This window comes from Ascaphus truei, chromosome 9 (assembly GCF_040206685.1).
Source record: "Ascaphus truei isolate aAscTru1 chromosome 9, aAscTru1.hap1, whole genome shotgun sequence".
In the NCBI taxonomy this organism is placed as follows: Eukaryota; Metazoa; Chordata; class Amphibia; order Anura; family Ascaphidae; genus Ascaphus; species Ascaphus truei.
Genome location: NC_134491.1, coordinates 8,165,167 through 8,187,860, shown reverse-complemented (window position 1 = coordinate 8,187,860; position 22,694 = coordinate 8,165,167). Strand labels below are relative to the sequence as shown.

The 22,694-nt window shown below is 44.2% G+C and overlaps 1 protein-coding gene across 4 annotated transcripts in view; it reads left to right on the top strand.

The window, feature by feature from the left end:
• Window positions 1–19,700, top strand: part of TTC6 (tetratricopeptide repeat domain 6) — a 230,889-nt gene extending 211,189 nt beyond the window's left edge. For 3 of the 4 annotated variants that reach the window (XM_075613298.1, XM_075613300.1, XM_075613299.1), the window contains 4 exons: window positions 13,086–13,238; window positions 16,010–16,180; window positions 17,663–17,888; window positions 18,521–19,700. In XM_075613298.1, coding sequence (XP_075469413.1) covers window positions 13,086–13,238; window positions 16,010–16,180; window positions 17,663–17,888; window positions 18,521–18,660 — 690 coding nt within the window. In that variant the 3' untranslated portion in view covers window positions 18,661–19,700. Of the gene's footprint in view, window positions 1–13,085; window positions 13,239–16,009; window positions 16,181–17,174; window positions 17,253–17,662; window positions 17,889–18,520 lie in introns of those variants that run through there. The other variant, XM_075613301.1, reaches the window with a different exon arrangement.
• Window positions 19,701–22,694: the final 2,994 nt, after the last annotated feature.

Below are 22,694 nucleotides of genomic sequence, written 5' to 3'. Positions count from 1 at the left end.
AACCTATCAGAGCTTACGCTCCTCCATAAAAATTGGGGGCAGTACCTATGCCCCGCCCAGCCTTGAGAAAGCTTTTGCCTAAGCGAAACGTACGTCGGCAGTGACGTCATTACGTCAAGGGGGCGGGACTAACGCTCGTGATCGGAGCGCGTCCTGTACCCATACTAACTCCCTAACAGAGAGCTAGCCCTAAGCATTGAGCTTGAAACTAGTCTACATGAGCAGATATCGTGTGTCTATTGAGCCACGAAGCATTAGTCTATGTGTGCATAGCTATTCAGCATTACCACAATCTCTGCCTTTTTATGCTACCAGCCTCTCACGTTTTTATTGTCTCGAGTGTATGTAGACACTACTTGTGTACTACAATTTTTATTTTTTCTACCCAGTGGATCCACGGTTACTTATCTATAGCAGATGTACTCTCCATGACATCTGCGATAAGGTAGTAGTTAGTGAGTGTGTGTGAGTGCTTTAAACACTGCTGTGGTACTCTGATTCAGCAGCACCACCAAGGGAATACAGCAGCGATCTGCTGACCTGGTCTATCCTTATTACTGGTGATCACGGTCTGTCCCTGTGTGAGCACATAGGGATGAATACTTACCTGATATGCTCACCTGTGTATACCGTATGAATACCTACCTGGTATACCGTGCGACCGGTATATATAACAACACTCACCACTACCTAGAGCTTCAATACTGATAGCCACCTGTGGCTGTGTCTGTGACAGACAATAACTGCCATAGACTCCAGTGGGTTTTTGACGCCATCTAGCTTTACCCTGCACATATCATCAGGGGTATTAGCCCACACTATACACGTGAGACCTGGTATTTTTTACTTTCGCTGCGCTTTTTTGGCTCATATGAGTCTCAATCACCTTGGTACTTAGCGTCCTTATTTTAATTTTGAGTTATGACTCTAATAAAAGGTTTTTAATGTGCACACTTCACACATCACTGCATACACTCCTATTCCTGTCCCCTGTATATTGTGCATCTGCTGAGTGCTCTCCATTGGGGTTCTTTCTCTCCACAATACTAGTTCATTATTCACCCCAGATAGCAGCACCACAGACTCTATATTTAGCAGTTGCGAGGGTACCTTCTTTCCCTTCCCCTACCCCCGCCTTTCCCTAGAGTTAACTTAATGTTTGTAAGTTTGTAAGTAATGTGGCTTTCTCTCAACCTTTTTGTTGTTGTTGAAGGATTGAGGCCCTCTTTTACCAAGCTGTCTTCTGCTATAAGGCACTTTTCGGCGCTTGAGGACATTCAAGTCAATGGACTTTAAGGTGTCTTCCAGCACCAGAAGGTGTCTGATGAAAGAAGACTTCTTAGTAAACATGGCCCTGAATCTAATAGCGCTGAAGACTCTCACTTATTTCAGTGTGGTGAAATATGTGATTCTTCTGCTTTAAAGTACCAATTTAAAAAAAAATATATATATATTTATTTTTTATAGAATTTCTTTTCTCTCTTTTTTTTTTATCCTGGTCACATAACCAATAATAAAATCATTCAATAATTTGCTATTTTGGAGAAATAAAATAAAAACTCTCTCTGCCTAATAAAGATGGCTGCCATTGTGATTTTGAAAAAACTACTGTATATCTTTGTCCTGGTGACTGCAATTTAGTTAGTGAATTTGCATTTAATAAAAGCAGGATGTATTGTATATCTGTAATATTTGATGTTTTTGCAATTAGGTCTCAATTTGTGACAAACATTAAGATGATAGAAATGTGTTCATTGCAAAGGATCTTTATTTTATTGCACTCAGTATATGTCGCTATGTGGGACTGTCTTACTAAACTAATGTCATAGATTTCGGATTTTTAGGATCTTCATTAAATGTCTTGGGGGCTGTCTTTTTTTAGAATACGACCCAAAGCTTTGTAGAAACACTTGATTTCACTTTTCCTACATAAAATTGAATATTTTTAGCCCACTATTATGCAGGCATTTTCATTGTTAATGTTTTATAGCTTCAGGGTATTTTTCTCTGAACAGCTTTGTATTTCCACAACATTTTAATTAAATTTTGCTAGAGAGATTTCAGCACTCATCGGCAATACATTTCATAGAAACGCACAAATTGGCATCGGATAAGGATCATCAGTCTGCCTAGTCTTTAATTATTATTATAGTAAAAAACATACATCCCACTTCGTAAAATGTATTTCAAAGATATTCATGTTTGCTAAGAAGTACTACACCTTAATACAGGGGTGCGCAAACTGGAGGGTGCGAGATTGTTTGCGGTTGGTGCAGGGTTTACCGAGGCCCCACGCGTTTCCCAACGGCACTTAAATTTAATGCCGGGGAAGCGGCGAAGGCCTCTGTAAACAAAACTGCACTTACCTTGGCGTCAAATGACGCTGCAGGGTCATGTGATGTTACGTTGGGTTGGTCCTTTCTTCCATATAAGAACCTGATGAAAGGTCCTGAGAGGTTCGAAAAGCTCGTAACATGTCAACTATTTGTTGGTCCAATAAATAGTATCATACCTACTCCCTCTCCCTCCTTATGGGCTATAAGGTGTCTTTCAGCATGGAAGTAACAAAGGAGGGAGAGGGACTAGGTGGTATGATACCTTTTATTGGACCAACAAGTCCATAAAGGGCCATACTTACTAAATGGTGTTACACCATAAGACCCCTTCCATGCTGGAAGACACCATACAGCCTATTCACTTGAATGGGCACTAAAGGGCCGTTATTTAGCTGTGGCGGAAGGTATCTTATGGAGCAGCACTGCTCAGTAAATATTGCCTCTAGTCCTTTCTAAGAATAGGAACCAATAATAGTGAAGTGTTTAAGTAGTTTTAACAAGGTGATTGGTTTTCTTACAAAACAGACACCTATAAATATTTACAAAGTATTTTAATTAGTTTGTAAACAGGATGAGTTATAGGGCAATAGGGTCCTTCCTAGGACCTAAATAAACTAATTACAGTGACATGTTTTAAGGGGTTTCATCCTGGAAATTGATACTTGTTTTACCCGAATCTGAGTAATCGAGGTATTTATTTATTTTTTAAAGTTAGGTTTGTATGTATGTATCAAAAATATATCAAGTGCGCAGAGAAGCGTGGGTTAATAGTATTGAATCTATTATGCTGCCACAATGTTTGCTTTTAACACAAAAAAAAACCAAGGTATGTATGTGTAACAGAGTGCTCACCACAAACAAGGCATGACAGCGAGGCCGAGGTGGGGATAGATATACAACGCCAGCCAAAGCCGCGAGGGCGCGTCTGGAGAGTAGATTGGTCAAGGTAGCCGGTTCAGGGTTGGAGTGGTAAGTTTAGTCAAGATACTTGCTGAGGTCTGTGTTGGAGAGGTGCGGATCGTTGCAGGTACTATTAGCCGTGGTCAGGATTGGAGAGTTGAGAATAGTCGTGGTACGTTGCCGAGGTCGGGGTTGGAGAGGTGCGGATCGTTGTTGGTAGCTGGGGTCAGGAGTATAGAAGAGCAGAGTCCAAGAGATAGCCGGGTCCGGAACAGAGTAGCTAGGAACCATGATTTCAAGACAAGACTGTGGAGGCAAGGGTAGCAGTGAACACTTTGAAACAACAAAGGTTTATGATCAGCCAATTTACCACAGGGCAGGCTGAGCATATATAGGGAGCAATGACCAATGAGTGGACGGACAAAGTGAAGGCGTGTCCTCAGTACAGGCTGTGATTGGCAGAAGTGTTGCAGGAGACAGGTGTGGGAAGGATTGCAGAGGATAGGTGACGCGGTCCATGCGCCTTGTGTGCGCGTCACGTGCGCTGATGCCGTCACCGCACGGGCGCAACCTGGAGGCGGGGCCAGGAGATTCCACATTTAGCTGCTTACGTGATGCGCGCGTGCGTGTAGTACAGCGTTTGGGGGAGGGAGAACCAGCTGATGTGTTGCAAGGAGCGGAGAACCCGGTCGCGTGCCGAGGTTAGCCAGGAGCGAGACGAGGGTGGTGTGACTCCTGGACCCTTCAGTATGCCATGATTGGCTTGAAGAGCTGACAATCACAATTCCCCCATATGGCTCAGGGATACCCAGCCGAGCCAAATACCTTTATTAATGGCCTGGGTACCCCCTCACCGTCACAGCTGGTTAAGTCCTAGCGTCTCAGAGTTGCAGCCTCTGTAACCCCACAGAACAGTTACCTTTGGTCGTCAGTCACACTACTCACAGCTAATGGTAGATATGTGCCTCTCTGTTCGGGAAACTTGTATCCTTTACCTCCAACTGCAACGTGCCTCTGGCCTCCGCTTTTGGTCCTCAGATGATTTTTGGGGCTTTGCGTGGTCAGACATTCCTTCCGTGTTGCTCTGTCTCGGCGTCACCACCTCTCTGTTCGTGTGAGGATTCGCCGTTCTGGTGGTTCTGTCCCATTAACCCTTACTCGCTCATCTGATTCCTGTGGCACTCTAGAGAGGCAACCTAACGGTGGTACGGGCACTGCGTGGGTTCCGTCGGCCTCTTCTGTTTGTGGGCACAGGGCACGCTCCAATTCCTCTGGCGTTGACGCGCGGCGCGTGCGCAGTCTCCCAGTCGGTCTGTGGTCTCCGCCCCTCGTTCCCGCCACCGCCCTGACGTCAGGACTACACGGCGCGGCTGTGCTCTGTGCTCCTCCTATGTTCCTGCGGGTCCCGCTTCTGGTCTCCGCCCCCGTACTGGCGCGGATATCGTTGCGCGCGCGCACACTCTGATGCTGTCTCAATTGGCTGTGCAATAGGATGCCCCTGCACGGTCCAGCAGCCTATCAGGAACCGCAGCCCCACTTCCTCTATGCCTCCCATTGGTGGGAGGTCCTTTAAATATGCTCTCTGCACTTCCATACCTCGCCGAGCATAACTCCGGTGTGTGCCGCTGAACCTCACTACTCCGTGCCTGTCTGCCTTTATCTTGCTGCCTGACCTTGCTTGGAACTTGTATCTTGTGATATTCTCCTGCACTGACCCTGGCTTTGGCTCTACGACAACTCTCGCCAATTCTGACTCTGGCTACGTACCCCAACGATCCGCTACTCTACACTCCTAGAACCGGCAAGTACCACGTTTACGCTGTCCTCTATTACCCTGACCCGGCCTGCAAGATTATCTTACACTCTATAGACGCGCCCTCGCGGTTGTGGTCGGCGTTCTATACCAATCCCTACCTCGCGCCTCGTTTGTGGTGAGCTATGCGTTACAGCATGCTCGGCCAAACAACTTCGACCCCGTTGAGTTAGGAAGAGTCCTGAGCACCAACGCCATGGCAAGTCTTGAAAATAAATGGAAGTCTAATGACCAAAACTTGAGAACCCACCGGGAGGACTTTAGAACCTTATCCCTCCATCTTCAAGGGCCACGCACGGATCCCGTGCAATCGGTCACTAGTCCTCCTCTCATGCCTGCTTATCTGTCCAAACTCCGACTTCCCACGCCCAATCAGTATGGGGGAAATCCTCACGAGTGTCTGGGTTTCCTTAACCAATGTTTCATTCAGTTTGAGATGAATTCTTCCCGCTTTTCTTCTTCCTGTTCCAAGGTAGCCTACATAATCTCTCTCCTCATAGATGATGCTCTTGCCTGGGCTTCCCCCATCTGGGTGCGAATGTCTGACCTCACCCAAAGCACTGGAGCTTTTACCAAGGAGTTCCGCAGGGTGTTTGATATCTGCAGCTTCTGCTTTATTCTTTATTCCTCAGGGTAACCGCTCTGTTGCCCGTTATGCACTCGAGTTTAGGACTATTGCCGCAGAGACGGATTGGAACGGAGAATCATTGTCTGCTGCCTTCTGGCAGGGATTGTCTGAGACTGTGAAAGAAGAACTTGCGACTCATGATCGGCCTACCGATCTGGAGGATCTCATTGCGGTCTGCATCAAGGTGGACCATCGCCTCCAGGAGAGAAGGACTGAGAGACGACTGCATCGCACGGCTTCTTCCAGGATAAACCCCAACCAGGGTCAGTTTCAATTTCCTGTCCCAGATTCATCTGAACCTATGCAATTGGGAGTCACTACGCTCTCGCGCACTGAGAAGCAACGCTGGACTTTGTCTGTATTGTGGGGGTCCTTGACATTTCGCTTTCTCTTGTCCCAACAAGACAGGAAACGCAAGGATCCCATGAGGCCTAGGGGAGTCTCATTGGGAACGATCTCTCTTTCCCCTTTAGCTACTTCTAATCCCACAAAAATCCTTGTGCCTATCTCCTTGTCCGGTAAAGGATTCTCTGTCTCCACATTGGCCTTTCTTGATTCGGTTGCCGGGGGCAACTTTATTGATCAGAGTTTTGCGGAGCACCACAAGATTCCTTTAGTGTGCAAGAAGAACCCTATCGCCTTGGAGGCCATTGATGGTAGACCACTTCAGCCTGCATTCATCTCGTTGGAGACCCAGATTATTCAGCTAAGGTCTGTAAATAATCATGTGGAAGATATGTCTTTGAATGCCATTCACGCTCCCTCTTGGGCCTACCCTGGTTACAAGTTCATAATCCACGGAATGATTGGTTGAGCAAGGAACCTACGCCCCATCAAATTACTTCAAGGTACGACACCGCCTAGAGGAGCCTCTTATCCTTTGTCTATGCCTGAAACCAAAGCCATGAAAGAATATATCGCTGAGAATCTTCTGAGGGGCTTCATTTGAAAATCCACATCTCCCGCTGGGGCCGGGTTTTTTTTTCGTTAAGAAAAAAAGATGGGACCCTGCGGCCTTGTATTGACTATCGTGGACTCAACAAAATTACTATTAAAAATCGCTATCCTCTTCTTATCATATCTGAACTTTTTGATCGTCTTCAAAGAGCTAAAATCTTCTCCAAATTGGAACTACGGGGTACGTATAATCTTATCAGAATCTGTCAAGGCGACGAGTGGAAAACTGCATTCAATAGTCGGGATGGACACTACGAGTACTTGGTCATACCTTTCGGTCTTTGTAATGCCCCAGCTGTGTTCCAAGATTTTGTCAATGAGATATTCAGAGATCTTCTCAATTCTTTTGTAATTGTTTACTTGGACGATATTCTAATTTTTTCTAAGTCTCTAGAGGAACATGTAGGACACGTCAAACAAGTACTACTCCTTCTATGAGAGAACCATTTATTTGCTAAACTTGAAAAGTGTCACTTTCACCAATCTTCTACAGTTTTCTTAAGATACATCATTTCGGACTCCGGCCTCACGATGGACCCTGCCAAGGTCAAAGCAGTTTTGGACTGGCCTCAACCCACCACGCTCAAGGCTGTACAGCGCTTCCTGGGGTTTTCCAATTATTATCGCAGGTTTATTTCGAATTTCTCTTGTTTAGTAGCTCCTCTGACGGCTCTTACCAAAAAAGGAGCAGATCCCTCGTCTTGGTCTTCCGCAGCAGTTAAGTCTTTTGATCTCTTAAAGAAAGCGTTAGTATCCGCCCCGGTTCTGGTTCATCCTGATCGTAAGCTCCCGTTTACCATCGAGGTGGATGCATTTGATGTCGGTGTAGGCGCTGTTCTGTCCCAAAGGAAAAACCCTCAGGCCATGTTGCATCCTTGTGCTTTTTTCTCCAAAAAAATTTCCACAGCTGAACGTAACTATGATATTGGTAATCGTGAACTTTTGGCCATGAAACTTGCATTGGAAGAATTGAGACACCTTTTAGAAGGAACAGAGATGCCTATAACAATTCTGACGGATCACAATAATTTGTTGTATATCGAAGGAGCTCGTCGTCTGGCAGCCCGCCAAGCCAGATGGTCACTCTTCTTTTCAAGGTTCAACTTTGTTATCTCCTACCTTCCTGGGACTAAAAACGTTAAAGCAGATGCTCTGTCCCGTCAATTTTCGCTTGAGGATAATTCTGGAGGATCAACTCAAGTCTATTCTTCCATCCAAACTCATTCTTTCGTCCACTAACTTTGAGGCTTTAATGGATATTGTCCTTCAGCAAAACCAGATTCCTGATAACCTTACGGTTCCTGAGGGTCGTCTGTTTACTTTTTCTTTGTGCAAACAGGTCCTGGAATAGGGACACCCTTCCAAATCGGTAGGTCATCCCGGGGCAAAAAGGACATTGGATCTCATCTCCTGAACTTTCTGGTGGCCTCGGATGCAGAAGGATGTTAAGGACTTTGTACTTGCGTGCCCAACTTGTGCCAGGACTAAAACTTCTAGAAACCTCCCTGCTGGATTACTTCAGCCATTACCTGTCCCGGTTCGGCCATGGACACACACATCCATGGATTTCGTGGTGGATTTACCTAATTCTAAAGGTATGAACACTACTCTTGTAGTAGTAGATCGGTTCTCCAAGCAATCACATTTTTTACCACTCAAAGGCCTGCCTAGCTCTCACAAACTTGCTGAGATATTCATCAAGGAGATCTTTCGTCTACACGTGGTTCCTACAGTGATTGCATCTGATAGAGGATCGCAGATCGTATCTAAATTTTGGCGCTCTTTTTGTCTCCAGTTGGGCATATCTCTTCATTTTTCTTCTGGGTATCACCCGCAAACTAATGGGCAGACGGAGAGGACTAATCAGTCTTTAGAGCAATTAATTCGATGCTTCGTGTCCGATTCCCAGGACAATTGGTCGGAGTTCCTTCCTTGGGCGGAATTCGCACACAATAACCTTCGTAGTGAATCAACCACTGAATCTCCTTTTTTCATAAATTACGGATTCCATCCAGCTACTCTTCCTCTTACAGTTTCTACCTTAGGGGTCTCAGCCGCTGACGACAGGATCAGGGAACTTCAAGTTCTATGGAAAAGGACTCAAAGGAACATCAAATCAGCTGTCGAGCGACAGAAACGTCAGGCTGATCGCCATCGTAGACCAGCTCCTAAATTTAAGCCCGGTGACAAAGTCTGGCTGTCTTCAAAAAATATTAAGCTAAAGGTTCCGTCAATGAAGTTTGCACCTAGATTCCTCGGTCCGTTCTCTATTTCTGAAAAAATCAATCCAGTAGCTTATCGCTTGTCTTTACCTCCTTCCATGAGAATTCCCTCAGTTTTTCATGTGTCCTTGCTGAAACCTGTGATCCAGAGCGCTCATTCCGTTCTCCCCACCACTTCCGTTTTGGTATAGGGTCAGCCTGATTACCAAATCCAATCTATCCTGGATTCCAAATTCTCTCGAGGCTCCTTACATTATCTCGTTCATTGGAAGGGATTCGGCCCTGAGGAGAGATCGTGGGTCTCTAGTCATCGGATTCATGCGGCAAGGATGGACAGGAACTTCCATTTGAATTTTCCAGTGAAGCCTTCATGGAGTCGCCCGGAGGTCGCTCCTAGAGGGGAGGGGGGGTACTCTGAGGATTTGCCGTTCTGGTGCTTCGGTCCCCTTAACCCTTACTCACTCATCTGATTCCCGAGGCACTCAAGAGAGGCAACCTAACGGTAGTACTGGCGCATGGGCACTGCGCGGGTTCCGTCTGCCTCTTCTGTTTCTAGGCACAGGGCGTGCTTCTGTTCTTCTGGCATTGACGCACGGCATGGGTGTCGTACTGGCGTGGGTGTCGTGGTGCGCTATGACGGCGCACGACCGGGTCGCCCGTATAATGCGCGGGTTGCGCGCACACACTTTGATGCGGTCTCAATTGGCTGTGCAATAGGACGCACCTGCACGATCCAGCAGCGTTTCAGAAGCCGCAGCCCCACTTTCTGGATGCCTCCCATTGGTGGGAAGTCCTTTAAATATGCTCTCTGCACTTCCATACCTCGCCGAGCATAACTCTGGTGTGTGACGCTGAACCTCAATACTCTGTGCCTGTCTGCCTTTATCTTGCTGCCTGACCTTGCCTGGAACTTGTACCTTGTGATATTCTCCTGCGCTGACCCTGGCTTTGGATACGACGACGCTGCTCTCTCCTACAATGACCCTGGCTTTGGCTCTACGACTACTCTTCTCTCTCCAATCCCGACTCTGGCTACGTACCCCAACGATCCGCTACTCTACACTCCTAGACCCGGCAAGTACCACGTTTACGCTGTCCTCTATTACCCTGACCCGGCCTGCAAGACTATCCTACACTCTAGATGCGCCCCGCGGTTGTGGTCGGCGTTCTATACCAATCCCTACCTCAGCCCCGCGATTGCGCCTCGTTTGTGGTGAGCTACGCTTTACAGTTAGGTCAGAATTCACCTCCCATTGTGTACCGTCTCTCGGTGCAGCCCCGTCTTGGCGTCTCCGCACCACCACCTCTCCATTGAGTCCGCACTTACCATAACGCCCTCCTACTGTCTCTGTATGTTCTTCCCACCAACAAATTAGATTGTAAGCTGTTCGGAGCACGGACTCCTTTTCCTAAATGTTACTTTTATGTCTGAAGCACTTCTCCCCTTTATGTGTTATTCATATTATTTGTTATTTATCTTACTGTAATGTATATTACTGCTGTGAAGCGCTATGTACATTAATGGCACTATATAAATAAATACATACAACATGATCAAATTTATAATGCAGATGAAACTAGCATATGTTAGCGATGTCTGCCTAATTCTACCCTATCTAGTCAGTGCGGGTGAATCTAGTGCTGCTTGTTTTAAGCAGAATAAAGACCGAATAACTGAACTTACATTTGCTAATGCTACAGGCACGCATAAAGTGAAGCTTTTGGTAATTGGGAAATGTTATCGTCTTAGAGCTTTTAACGGTGTTACACATTTACCTGTTGTTTACAATGGGTGAACAAATACTTTTTTATGATGGTTTCATCATGATTTGGTAGCCGCAATGAAAGAAAAATACGCAAATCTGAAGATAGCAGAGCTATTCTTTTATTAGACAAGTGTCACGCTCACCCTCATGAATCTGAGTTGCTGTCCAGTAATATTGTTACCATCTTCCTGCCTGGCAATGGGTTACCTCATTGGTTCAACCTATGGACCAGGGGGTTATCCAGAATATGAAATGTTATTACTGAAGAGATTTTCTGAGAAAGTTAATCAATCATGAATTCACTATCCAGAACTTTCAATCTCTTTATAACATAAAATATGCCATTTTTAAGGTGGCTTGTGCCTGAAATTTGGTTGAAAGTGGAACATTAAGGAGGGCTGGAATAAAACTGTGGCCCAGTGTTATGTTTGCAGAAGTTTCTACTGATTAAGAACAATTCGAAGGCTTTAATATAAGACCTAGAAAAAATACATTAGCCAAATTCTTGATATGGTGAAGGATATTCCTTCTACAAACCCAATCAACAAAATTTGAGAAAGTGAGATAGAGGAGATAGAGGAGTGGCTTAAAGCTGATAAGGAGGTTGAAGTGACATGTTAGTGGTGCAGAAATAATAGCGCGTTGTGAATCCTGAAAAGGCTAAGGACGGTGGGAAAGACTCCGAAGAAGGTTTTATTGATGAACAGAGAATAAGGCTGCGTCCATAGTTACCGCTACGGCGCAAGCGGCATCGCGTGCACCAAAATGAAAATGCCGGAAGCCATTGCGCAAGGCCATAAAGCGCGACGGGGCGACTGATAGTTTGTGCGACAAAATTGTTTGAATTTTGCCACGCGACGGCGGGGTCATGTGTGCGGTTCAGCCAATGAGGGCACACCCTCGCCTCGCCCCCTCGTCGCCCAATCGTACAGGCCACGGATCTCTTCTACGGCTGCGTCCATAGTAACAGCGACGGCGCGAGTGGCAAAATAAAAATGCCAGAAGACATTGCGCACAGCCACAGAGCACGCATGACGGGTCGACCGATACTTCGCGCGACAAAATTGTTTGAATTTTGACGCGCGCCGGCTGGGTCACGTGTGCGGTTCAGCCCATGAGGGCAAAATGCTCATGTGACGTCACAAGCAAGCACGCCTTCTGCATGCCCTTGCCACCCCCCCCCCCTGTCGCCCAATCCTACAGGCCACGGATCTCTTCTACTACAGGTGCGCATGACATCATGCGCTCCATCGTGCGTGCGCACGCACTATATACAAGGCCTAACGTGGGCTAATGCTGCCTCAGCTTTTGATAGAATTACATTTGCAAAAAGTCAGAACTGTTGCTCTGCACAAGAGGTTATGCAATTAACATTTTGCGCTCTACTTTCATGCAAAAAAGACAGGAGGCATTCTGCTGATATCAGCGATTTATTAAAACAAAGCTTCCAGGGTTTGTCATGGTGCCACTTCACATTCAGCCCTATCACCATCACCTTCTACATCTACTCTTGATGCTGGTGACTGTGACGAAGCGGCCTGTAGGCGAGGTCAGAGAAGAGTCCAGACATGCATTTCTGGGTAAACCATAATATTTGAGTGGTTTTATTCTCCACAAAACTAAAACATTAGGTTCACATTAGGTGCACTGTCCCTTTAAGCAAAACCAAACCATAAAATAAAATACTATTCTCTTTAGGGAAACTAACTAACTGGGTTATTATTTACTGGTAACATGGCCTGGAAACAGTTGTGCTAAACCAGGGGGATGCAAACTTTTTTCCCTGCGCCGAATGTCCTCCTCTCCGCGCGCCCCCCTCCCTCCTCCTCCTTACCATGATTCCCGGCGTCTGGACGTCATGACGTCACGTTGCCATAGCAACGTGATGTCACATGACCCCGCAGTGTCTCCAGGTGCCTGCTGAATCACGGTGAGGTTTACAGCGGTCCTGCAGCTCCCCCGCCACCCCGCCCACCACTTTGTGCACCGCTGTGCTACCTGTAAACAATACTGTACCTACAACATCCAAAGCTATGTCTTTAGTAAGTGCAAGGAAAAGAGTGCCTGGACAAACTGTAAAGAAAAGTGTTCGCGAAATGTGTGTGTGTGTTTATTAAAGAGAGCACACAACGGAAGCACATAATTAATACATCAGCACACATTAGAGTACACAAGGGGACTCAGGAATAAAGAGTTACAAATGGCAGTGGGCGCGTTCATGGATCAGAGGGGTGAGGGTAGGGCATGATCAATCAAGGGGCTGTGGGGCTGGCACATGCCTGATTTGTCAAGTGGGGCAGATGGCAAGGCTCGAGTGCCACCTATCGAGCTACAGTGGGCTTGCATGTTTTCATTCAGGTTATACACCCATTCAAGCACCAGGCCCGGGACACCAGTCTCAGCTCTCCCCCAGTTGGCGTCCCTGTCTCTAGTTATGGTAACATATATATGTGTCATCTGTAGGCACAGGGATTCTTTCAGCAAGCCTGGAATCAGTTCACCATGGCTTTGGATATCGATGCACACTGTATGCTTGGGTTCGAGGGCCGCGCCATTGTCAGCCTGCAGATGGGAGACACATTTTCTGCCCTTCAGGACATGAATGCTGCTTTGAAGGTGAGATCACTTGCAATAGCACTGCAGTCTCTTTCATTAGTTTTTTCTTCAATTTTGTCTTCTGTTTCTCTTTCCACTTTAAAACAACCGTAGTAGTAAAGTGAACTAAGGACAGAGACATGTGTAATATGTTAAATGTAGCTCATTGACACCTGTTGGTTAACAAAAGTTTTTTACCATCTTTAATGTATTATGAATAGTGACTATTTGTCAGTCATCAGAACTACAGGAACATTTTTCTTTGTTGTGTTCTTTCTTTGCATAGTAATAGCTTATAGTGCCGGCGATGTCAGGCTACGGTCGCTGGAAAAATCAAATCATACAGTTGTGTGAAAAAGAAAGTACACCCTCTTTGAATTCTATGGTTTTACATATCAGGACATAATAACAATCATCTGTTCCTTAGCAGGTCTTAAAATGAGGTAAATACAACCTCAGGTGAACAACAACACATGACATATTACACTGTGTCATGATTTATTTAACAAAAATAAAGCCAAAATGGAGAAGCCACACAACTGTATATATACATACACACACACAGCTTCCCCAGTGACACACAAACACACAGTGACACACACAGTGATACACACACACACAGTACCCTTCTAAGCCTGTTGCTTGTTGACCGTACACACAAAAAGTGTGCGTCACGTGCACGAGCGATCGCACTAGCACGAATGTGTGCGCCCACTATATTACGGGCCTTAGAAGAGACACACAATCTATTATGGTGACCCTGATTGTGTGGTATTTTGTTTATTTGATCAATCTGAAGCAGATTAATTAGCCCAGTTTTTGAGCCTGGAGGCTTTTATACATCACCTCCTGTACTAATCGTGGTAAGAAACAGTTCTATTTGGTTCTTGCTTTTACATAGGATACTCCTAACTGCATAACACTTGGAGGGTAGAAGGGCCATAGTTCTGCAATGTATGTTCTACTGTTTTTCAGATGTAAACTGGACCAGGCAATGATGCTTACTGTCTCAGGGCAACAAGTACAATTATATTTTGCTGCTGCTATCTCTGATCAGTTGAAGTTGAATATTACGTGTACAAAAATCACATAGTGATTCATATGTAACAAACATAGCCAATCCAGTGGGGTCATGGAATAATGCAGTGATGTAACCCAAACGTGCTGAATTCTTTTATATAAAAATGTTAGGGTGAAATTATCCTAGCCTGTTTTACATTTTGAATGCCTTAAATATAGTTTCACTGACTGCCTTTTATCAATATTGCACTGTTTTAACCCACTGAACAAATTGGCATACTCCACAGTCCTCTCAGGGGAGTAACAGTCCCACTTCTCTTTGTAAACTGTATGTTCTAGACCAGATGTTGCCAACTCCAGTCCTCAGTCGTTGACTAAGCCACCTGTGCTGAAGCAGGGATATCCTTAAAACCTGACGTGTTGGTGGCCCTTGATGACTGGAGTTGGCCACCTCTGCTTTAGTCTATAAGTGATTCCCATTGCAATTAAATGTGACTTGCAGTGCTATCATTTTTAGATTCATAGAATGTAATATTTCTCATAGAAATTACATCCCCTTACTAGTATACCCTAATACAGCTGTGCGCAAACTGGGGGGCGCAAGATTATTTAGGGGGGGTGCGGGCTGTGTGTGGAGAAACCTGGGTGCGGGCAGAGCTGTGCACGGGCGGCCAGAAGCTCTGTGCTGAGGCTGCTTCTCTGCTCTGTCTTGCAGAGGGGGCGGGGCCTTGCTGTGGGGGCGGGGCTTTCCATCCCTGCACACATACATCCCCTCCTCCTCCTGTGTTACTCGTCCCAGTTTTCAGCAGCATGGGGCACAGGTGCAGGCTTACAGTAGTACTTCCTCCCCCAGGTGAAAGTGTGTGACTTATGATTGTGTGTTGTCTGTCTGTCTTGTGTGTGTTGTGATTGAGTGTTTGTGTGTGTGTGTTGTGCCTGTGTTGGTTGTGATTGCGTGTGTTGTGATTGAGTGTATGTGTGTGGTTGTGATTGATTGTGTGTTGTCTGTCCGTGTTGTGATTGTGTGTGTTGTGATTGAGTGTGTGGTGTGTGTGTTGTGCCTGTATTGGTTGTGATTGAGTGTGTGGTTGTGATTGTGTGTTGTGTCTCTGTGTGTTGTGATTGTGTGTTGTCTGTGTGTTGTGATTGAGTGAGTGTGTTGTGATTGAGTGTGTGTGTTGGTTGTGATTGTGTGTGTGTTGTGTCTGTTGATTGTGATTAAGTGTGTGTGTTGTGATTGAGTATGTGTGCTGTGTCTGTGTTGTGATTGTGTGTTGTGATTAAATGCAGCGTTGCGTAAACTGGAGGGCGTACGGTCTCCAAAGCTTGGCGCTTCAGGAGACAAACAAAATTGACTTTGAAGCGCGCTCAGCAGCAGTCAATGCACACACACACACAGCCACGCCCCCCTCCCCGCCCCCCCCATCCCCTCCCCTCTTGTTTGCAAAATTATGCAGGACACCCTGCGCTCATGCTTGGAGAGTTGGTGATGTCGCCGCTCTCAGCGGCAGCGTGGACGCAGCCTAATTTTGCAAGCGCGAGCTGTTGAAATATGTAAGTATTTAGACATATTTGTATTTACATTGTATACCGTTTAGTAAAGGTTTTTTTTTTCATGTGATTGATTACATCAGGCAGGGGGGCCCCGAGAAATTTCATGGATAAAAAGGGGGGCTCGACATAAAAAGTTTGCTCACCCCTGCGCCCTAATATACCAGAAGATATGTTGCTCCTCATCATCTGGTAGCTCAATCTCTTATTTGTATCCACAGCTTGGTGTTACAGCACAACTGCTAACAAACCGCGGGGCGATTCACCAGTTTATGGGTAAGCTGCACAACGCAATGAGAGATTACCAGGCTGCGCTCACAGCTGACCCCCAGTATCCACTGGCTTATTTCAATGCAGCAAACCTGTATCTCCACAACCGGCAGTTTTCACAGGTAATACCATTATTAGTGCCCCTTGCAACTATGAAAGAGCAATAATGGAAGTAAGTACATGAAGCAGGATGTATCCAGAAGGAAAAGCATATTTTGCTTGCGATTGCATCAAATGTAAAAAAAAAAAGGTAAGGAAAAAATCGTGTTCACATAGACAGGGAAATCTAAAGAGAGAAACACCTACTGAAAATGAATGTGTCCACATGTCCAATAGGTGTTCCTCTTTTTACATTTCCCTGTCTATGCGAACACAATTTTTTCCTTACTTTTGTTGTGTACAATATTCCATTCAGATGGGAGGGAGATATTTTGTGGTATGGCATGAAGGGAAGTACCACAAGTTCCTTTTTTAAGGTCCTGTGGGAACGGGCCTGAGGAAGGAGTAGTCAACCCCGAAACGTTGCCCCTCTTTTACTCCACCACACTTACTCCCTTTTTTTGCCGTTAGGCAGTTTATTGTTTGTACCCTATTCCCCTTGTGTTTTCCTTGTTTCTCCTTACCTCCCTCCCCTCCCATTTTTGCCATTTCTTGGCTTGTGTTTACATAGATTTTCCCTAAGTCAGTGTCCATATCCTGTGTATATATATATATCCTTTATTATACATTTCTATTACAATACAATCTATTTTTTGGCATATTCCAGTGTTTTTTCAGTTTATTCTCAAGAGTGCTGGGGACATTACCTTTGTTGCCTTATAGATTTTGGAGGGGTAAGGGTGCCTCTTATCGTTCCCGTGCACTGGTCATTTTATAACTCTGTATTCTGCTTAGGAGTGCTGTCTGTAACACCGTACTATTTATTTCAATTAAACGTGTATAGTAATTACAATATCAAGAAAATACTGCGACAGGTGCTTCACATATCTGTCATCCAAATTTCAGTATGTAGAATGTTTGACATTATATATGACAAACTGAATTACACTGGAGTGCGGCTATTTTTCAAGTACATGTGCAACTTACACACCAACATTTTTTCTTCTAAACATATAGTAATGTAATCAATACCCTGTGTAGCAGTGAACACGAAAGGATCATTTCTGTATATGTATGTGACAGCAGATGTCATACATTTCTAAAACTGGATTCCAGGTAGAGTTACAGCTAATTTTATTGTACCTTTTAAATGAGTAATTCCTGTCTGAGCAGCGTATTTCTTAATCTCAAATTGAAAGACTGTAGATATTTCAGAAAATTGTAATACTGTAACATTCCTTTTGCATTTTTCAATCGTAATTCAAAGGCGTTAACTTTGAGAGATGTAAACTCTGACTCTACACACTTTCACATACTACACCTATCTCGACCGGAAAGACCATAGTGAAATGTATGATTTCTGCCCGTCGCCTTTCTAGCTTTTGGACACTTGTCCTGCATCACTTGAACAAAACAGTAGCTGCCTAAAGTTTAATCTGCTCTCTAACTAAACCAGGTCTTCTGTACTTAACCACTTTTAAGAATGATTTCAATGTTTTCCCCAGGCTAGACCATACTACTCAAGAGCACTTGAACTGGATCCTACAAATGAATCGGCTGCTCTGAATCGCGGTATCACAAACATGTTGTTACAAGATGTGCAAGGAGCATTGCAAGACTTTCAGATGGCCATACATCTCTGCCCAGTCTCCGCTGCTGCTTTTTTTAACCGTGCCAGTCTACATAGCACTTTACAACAGTACCAGCAGGCTGAGAGCGACATATCCCAAGGTATCTACATACAATTAGATACTAAGGGGTTGATTTGTCAAAGTCTCCTGTCAACAAAACCGGAATAAAAAAACGGCACCACATGTATCAAAAGAGAAAATAGCATTGGTTTTAATCGTGTTCCTTTCCATAATCTGGTTCTGATTTGTAACTTTTTTTTTTCTTGGAGAATATAAATAGACATCTTAGATTATTAGACAGGTTTTATTTTCACACCATTTAAAAAAAGGCCCTCTTCCTATACATATGTAGCAGACGTTATTACCTCTGTTAACATTGGTTAACACAAGACATAACAAAGAAAATATTACACGTTTTAAAAAGATAACGCCTGCTTTACTATTGTTTTCATGGTAGCATTGCGTTAACAGGTACAATAAGATCTGCTGCATCTGTACTGCGATAGAATTATCTACAATATAGATTATATGGTTTATGGTTTAACAACAGTGCCGTTGATAAGAACTGATTCTGCATGTTTTGACGCATATAATTTTGCACACTGCGGCCCAGATGCAGAGGTCAGTTAATTCAGTGCTAATAACGAGATGTTAGAGCGTAAAAAAACATTGCTTGAGTTAAATCTGTGTTACCTAAAGGTTTTCTCAAGGTTTTTGTTTCATTTCTCACAGCTTTAGTTCTGCAACCTGAGGATCCCTTAATATTCAAACTGAGGGCTGACATCAGAGGAAAACTGGGATTATACAAAGAGGCCATTGAGGATTACGAGCGAGCCATAACACTACTGCAGCAATCTGAATATGCTCAGTGACACATTTGCTGTATGTACATACACATCTCCTCTGCGCACCTATACCTATAAATAAGATGGCTGTCAATGAGTGGAATAAGCGTTGCTCATTGGATTCCAGTCTCATCTCCAGCATTAAAAGCCTTATGTGGTATTGCTCATTGCAGTCAAATTAATTCCATTAAACTGTTACTGTTCAGGCAGGAACCTCCAGAGTCCAGTTCATTGAGTGTTTGAACATTGATTGCGTGGAGTACACACACACACACACACACTCTCCTTCAAAAGTGGCTGTGATTTTATTTGATGTCAAATGACAGTTGAAGTAATATTGGTCAGAATGTAAAGAAGAAACCAAAATGAAAAGAAAAAAATCAGTATATAGCAATTTAGCCTCAAAGTGTTAACATTCATATTAAACACATAACTTCCTTTTTAAGTCACTTTGACCACTGCTTAATGGGCTCCAGTAGAATCTATAGTCCATGATTCTATTTTGACTGTTCCTACAAGTAATTCCATGCAAAATGACAAGATGTGTAATGTAAGAAAGGAACGGAAAGCTGATTTTGACTTTTAAACCTAAAATCACAATTATTGCTTAACTTTGCACATCTTTGAATACACTAAATTAGAGACAATTATGTCAACATCCTGGGGACGTTGTTTAGAAATGTGTGTGCCTTTGAAGAGGTTTTAATTTTATTTGTAAAGTAATGTGAAATGAAACTGTTGTAGCCCATGTAGGTTTCAAATTGCTTTGCAGGGGTACTGACCTCACATTTGGGAATTGAGAAGACATAACAGAGCTTTTAAGATCTGTTTCCTTTTAAGGCCCCATTCAGACAGGATGCGATGCGACCTGCGCGCGCTTACGTGCGCACGCATGTTAGTCACTCTTTCTGTTTGTTCTGTGGGAGTTTTCAAACTGAAAACGACACCCGGCGGCGAAGTACAGCGTTGACGCGGCTGAACTTGAAGTTGTAATTTCAAGCGCCAGCCGCATCACATGCATTTCGCCAGCCGCATCACGTGCATTTCGCCAGCCGCATCACGTGTATTTCGCCAGCCGCATCACGTGCATTTCGGCAGCCGCATCACGTGCATTTCGGCAGCCGCATCACGTGCATTTCGGCAGCCACATCACGTGCATTTCGGCAGCCGCATCACGTGCATTTCGGCAGCCGCATCACGTGCATTTCGGCAGCCGCATCACGTGCATTTCGGCAGCCAATACAAACACACACACTTTGTTTCATTTTTTAAAATTAAAATCCCGCCTCCAATCGCGTCATTCTGTCTGCTGGGGATGAGCACACATCGCCCAGCAGACAGATGCTCGCAAACGCGGACGCGCGGTAGTGTAGCAGCCTGTTTAAGCTCAGCCTAACATTGCACACCATTAACCATTAGGGCAGCTGCATACATTTCTGATCACACGGCTACAATTGTGACTGGATTCAAGTGGTCCTTAACTCTGGGTGATATGGGTTGAAGAGAATGCATTTGATACATCGTTTACATACATAGTTACATAGTTACATAGTAGATGAGGTTAAAGAAAGACACACATCCATCAAGTTCAACCTATGCTAAATTTAGATGACATACTTTATTCTATATCCGTACTTATAGTATATTGATCCAGAGGAAGGCAAACAAAAAAACCCCAGTGACCAATGATATCTCATAACGGGAAAAATAAATTCCTGTCTGACTCCAATAATTGGTAATCAAATTACTCCCTGGATCAACATCCTTCCCATGCTTACTTATTTGGTATATCCCTGTATACCTTTCCTTTCTAAAAAGATGTCCAACCTTTTTTTGAACAAATCTATTGTGTCTGCCATCACAGTCTCCATGGGTAATGAATTCCACACTGTAGCTGCCCTTACTGTAAAGAACCCTTTCCTTTGTTGCTGGTTGAAATCTCTTTTCCTCCAACCTTAAGGGATGGCCTCGAGTCCTTTGTACTGCCCGTGGGATGAATAGTTCTTTTGAAAGCTCCTTGTACTGTCCCCGAATATATTTGTATATAGTTATATCCTCTTACACGCCTCTTTTCTAATGTAAATAAATCTAATTTAGCTAGCCTCCCCTCATAAATTAGATTATTCATCCCCTTTATTAATGTGGTGGCTCTTCTCTGCACTCTCTAGTTACATAATGTATTTTCTAAGGCCGCGCTCATACACTGCACTTGCTTGTGAGAGTGCAAGCTCTTGCTGCTGTAGCACAAGCGATCTGTGCTCATAGTGTTGGAGGCGATGGGGGGGCATGGCAGGGGGGGGGTGCCTGTGATATAACGTAGCTGGTTCGCCATGATCAGCTGAACCGCTCCCGTGATGCGGCCGACACTTGAAAAGACAATTTTTTTGTCTTTTCAAAACGTGGTCACTCCGTCGTGCGCGCACGTACTAGGAGCGGTCTCAAGGAATCCTGCACTTTGTGCTTGGCGTGTGCGTGCGTAAGCTTCATCACACACAGTGTAAACTCAGCCTAAGGAGTGGTGCCCAAAATTGTACTCCATATTCAAAGTGTGGTCTTACTAATGCTTTATAAAGGGCTATAATTGTGTTTACTCCCTGTGACAGGGTAAATAAAAGCCACCAGTTATATGCCTGGAAACCTATGTCTAGTCTGCAGTGCAGCACTGACTAGGTTAACTTCAGCTAGGAACCTCAGGACAATTAGTTGGATCCCAGCTGCCTAATCAAGGTGTGTTAAAACCCAGGCTGTAGACACATGGAGCCTGGCTGTTGAGGAGAGAGGAGTAAGCTGCTGGAGAGATTTCCTGATACAAGGTCTGATTAGCAAAGTAGATGAATTGTGAACTGTCTGTCCCCTGCATAGAATGGGTAACTGCCTGATTTATACACTGTCTGCTAAAGAGAAACTGTTTTTGTTTGTCTGCTGAAGAAAAGCCATTTTTCTTTTGTTGCTGATGAAAAGCTATTTTTGTTTTGTGTGCTGTATATCTTTTAAGGCTAAATAAATAAGCCTTGTCAAGAAACCCGCGTGTGTAGTTGCATGTACCCTGCAACACTTCCCTTCCTTCCATTGCCCATTTGATGCAAGATACGATCTTGTTTGCCTTTGCAGCAACTGCATGACTTTGGGCACTATTGCTAAGCCTGCTGTCTACAAGCACTCCTAAATCCTTCTCCAAGGATAGGGCAAAGGGAGGCAAACCAGCCAAACGACAGAGACATTGAACCATGATCTAACTAATGTTATCAATCTGTCCAAATATTGCCTTACATATGCCGAGATGTCTGTACTTCAGTTTGGACTTTGTTTTGCTCCAGACCACAAGTTTAATCTGTTTTCCACTACAGTAGATTTGTATAAATTCATACGTAAACTCACCCTAAAAAAGTATTTGTCCAACAAGTCTATAGCTCCAAACAACACCACTACCTTGGAGAATACTATGATTTTTATTTTTGACCTAGAAACGTCTTTAAAATGAAATAATAATTTTCGAGAACAGTGTGATGTACAGGATTTAACTGATCTTTATAATGAAAATATGTATGATGATACTAACCCTGACTATTTTCTAGGAAGGATGGATTCTGGTCTCAAGAATAGATCCACATTTAACCCCATCTTCATGAGAGGTCAGGCCATCAATACTTTTCAGCAATTAGTAGAAAAAGATCTCTTCTTACTGTGCTATCTGAAGGTATTGGTGGTATCAGGCATCCCTAGACAGTTCAATAGAACTAATAATCTGTCAATAGAACAAAGAGCTGCTATCTACTCACTTTCAGAAAAATACTCTATTACAATCACAAATGCAGATAAAGGGGGTGCCATCATAGTCCTAGATAGTGACTATTACAAAGCCGAGGCACTTGGGCAACTTAATGACACCACTGCATACTCTAAACTTGGAAGTTACCCCACTCTAACTTATCATCTAGAGTTCTCTGAGCTCATTGAACAGGGCATCATACTTCTTATCTTGTCCAAAAACAGAATGTGATTTATCTCAATATCACTCATCCGGTCACACCTCTTTTTCATCACTTACCTACAGCACATAA